The sequence below is a fragment of the Penaeus monodon genome, unplaced genomic scaffold, assembly GCF_015228065.2.
Source record: "Penaeus monodon isolate SGIC_2016 unplaced genomic scaffold, NSTDA_Pmon_1 PmonScaffold_10200, whole genome shotgun sequence".
Taxonomy (NCBI): domain Eukaryota; kingdom Metazoa; phylum Arthropoda; class Malacostraca; order Decapoda; family Penaeidae; genus Penaeus; species Penaeus monodon.
The window spans coordinates 9,820-12,626 of NW_023638828.1; the positions used below are offsets into that span (position 1 = coordinate 9,820).

The following is a 2,807-nucleotide window of genomic DNA, read 5'->3' on the forward strand; positions in this document are numbered from 1 at the left end:
TAAAAGGGTTATGAATGAGTGAATGATTAGGGTAAAGTTACAAGTTGAACAGTACTAGAGGGTAGTAAGGTAGCAAAAAGGTAGAGAGGAAGGAGCTAATGGGGTTTAGTGTAAGGTGAAAGTTGTTAGGGAGAGTTACGGGAGTAGGAAGCATTATGATAAAGTATTATGGCGAAAACAGACAAAATGAGTTTAACGATTAGGATAAGTAGACAGAACATGGAGATGATGAAAGGAAAGGAAAGGAGAAGAAAAGACCATGCAAATTAGTTGAGGTAAAGGCTGAGGACCAAGGTAGGGGTGATCCCTCTACATTGGGCCTCAATCCCCATCTCCTAGCCCCCACACACACACACACACAAGCAAGGATTGTGAGGATGTAGGAATTAAATCATTACCTGATGAATGGTCATATCAGTAGATCTGTTTGCCTGTGATTCAGGCTTTTTCCCCACCTAAAGTTGTTGGAGAGGATGTGTTCCTTAGTTTGTTTGGAATATTTTCTTTGGTTTTAGTATTTATTTTAATACTAGTTCTTTACTATGACGGAGTTTGAATCTAAGGTTTCATATTTCCATTTTCTTTCTTTTTTTCTTTTCTTTCTGCATGGACATAAGGGAATTAGAGTTAATTGCCATATTGCCATAAGTGTTTGAAAAGAACAATGTAAAGTTCATTACTAGTTAATGCCAAAGGTTTCCAGTTTTACAGTAGTCACCCCTTTTGAACACTTCAATTTTAGGATGAGAAAATACATGCTACACACTAACCTTATTATAAATATTATACAGACACTGAAAAACATTATCATCAATCATAGCACAATAAGTAAATGTTTGATTTAATAATTGGTCTTTTTATGCTAGTAGAGCATGGATATGTCAAAAGGGTATGTACATTAAGAAACATCAATTCGGAATTTTGAAACTGGACCCACATGAAGGAGTTTTTGAAAGTTGTTCATCATTCTAACAAGTTCTACACTAAACATTAAGCACTATACATAATTTTAATACAAAATACATAAACATTTCATTTATTAAAAAGTGTCCCTTAACAGAAATAAAACTGACAAGATTTGTTAGGCTAGACAGCAGCTTATTTTCTCATGTACTGACTATAGACATTTCATATTTACATACATATGTATGAATCTACATGAAATTCATTCAACTGGATACCAGTAGACATTATCAAAGCAAGCACACCTATCTATGTCTGAAGATTTATTAATGATGAAATTAAAACACTGTTTGATCAACTTTCTTTTATACAATATGTACAGGAAAAAAATGCCAGGATTCATTGTTCATATTATAATGAATCTTCTTGCCTTTGAACTTCACCATAAGTTGTATTACACTGCTGATTTACAAGATACATACACTGAAAACTCATTATAAAATAATACAAACAAAAACAACAAAAATTACAATCCAGACAACTCCTTTCTTTTTTCTTTTCCCTTAAAATAGCATTTTTAAACAAATCACAATACAATTTTACAGCTGAAGGAGTGTCATCATTTCCAGGAACAGGTATGTGATAAGGTTTGGGTTACAATTAGTATAAACAATACCAACAGTAGGGATCAACATCTTTGCTGCATCTCTTACTGCAGTATGCTGAGTGAGGACATTGTTCAAGGTATTAATAAAGATTACAAGGTCTGGTAATCGAGTTTCACATCCAAACTGGATGGTTGAATTAGTGAAGATTCCTCCTTGCCAAAATCTGGTGTGGGCATACTCACCACAATCTTTGGCTACGTTTTCTACCAAATGCTGAAAATAAATTTACTCAATTAGTTTATTCACACTCCTGAAAATTGCTATGGAACAGAATTATCAAATACAATAGACTTGCAATGCATCTGGGATATTACTAATCTAAACAAGAATGTTTAAATGTCTGATTGCCTAGATAACTCTGAAGAGTGATCTTACAATTCAGGTTATTACTAGAAAACTTAAATTTAAAGATTAAATGATGCAGATTTCAATTTGAATATTACATCTCTTCTAAATCATATATATCATAATTTTTCGTTTTATATAAAACTATAAAGAGGCTAAACAATGAACAAGTTCAAAACATACCTGAAACTGTGGATTCCTACAGATGAAAAGTATGATTCCTCCGCGGTAAGCTATGTGAGCTGTGAAATTCAGAGCTTCGCGTAAATGTTGCGATGTCTGGTCAAGATCTATGATGAGATGACCTAGACGAGACCCAAAGATGAAGGGATGCATGTGGGGATCAAGAGACCCCTCTTTGTGTCCTAGGTGGACTCGAGCTTTGAAAAGATCTTCTACAGTAAAAAAATTGGCAACTTTAAAATAATCTGGATACTTCAAAGTTGCCCTCATTTGTTCTTCTTGAAATTCTGTTACATGAAAAAGTGAAGAGAAAAATTAGGAACAAAATTAAGGGCAAGAATTATAACCCTATCTATAATAGTATTATGTCCACATCTATTATTACTGCCATATTAATTTTGATCAATAATTAAATTATGACTTTGATCATCACTTACCCGATTCACTATCATTTTCCCTCTCCATCAGCTGCTGTTGGCTGTGTGCAGGTCTGGAGAGTGATGAGAGCTGGCATCTTTGTATGCCACGCAAAAGTCCGGCTGGGGACACAATTTCACATTGTACATTAAGAAATCATTTTAAATTCTTACATATGATATATACCATTTTACATTAAAAAATAATAAACATAAAATCACAACCTATAGATGTTACTATGATTTACAATATAATGACAGATTCCAAAATCATTACTTTTTTTTATTCCTT

General features: G+C 33.2%; 1 protein-coding gene across 1 annotated transcript; it reads right to left on the reverse strand.

Moving 5' to 3' along the window:
- Nucleotides 1-1,487: 1,487 nt before the first annotated feature.
- On the reverse strand, nucleotides 1,488-2,723 carry LOC119568623 (28S ribosomal protein S2, mitochondrial-like). Its single transcript, XM_037917157.1, has 3 exons — nucleotides 2,537-2,723; nucleotides 2,100-2,386; nucleotides 1,488-1,784 (listed from the first exon to the last, which is right to left on the reverse strand). The coding sequence occupies exons 1-3, from the start codon at nucleotides 2,562-2,564 to the stop codon at nucleotides 1,503-1,505; spliced, it is 597 nt and encodes a 198-aa protein (XP_037773085.1). The 5' UTR covers nucleotides 2,565-2,723; the 3' UTR covers nucleotides 1,488-1,502.
- Nucleotides 2,724-2,807: the final 84 nt, after the last annotated feature.

Coding starts and splice junctions, on each gene's coding strand:
- LOC119568623 (XM_037917157.1), bottom strand. CDS start 2,564: ATGGAGAGGGAAAATGATAGTGAATCGG. Junction 2,387..2,536: donor GGAAAATGATAGTGAATCGG/GTAAGTGATGAT, acceptor TTCATGTAACAG/AATTTCAAGAAGAACAAATG. Junction 1,785..2,099: donor GTAGGAATCCACAGTTTCAG/GTATGTTTTGAA, acceptor ATTTATTTTCAG/CATTTGGTAGAAAACGTAGC.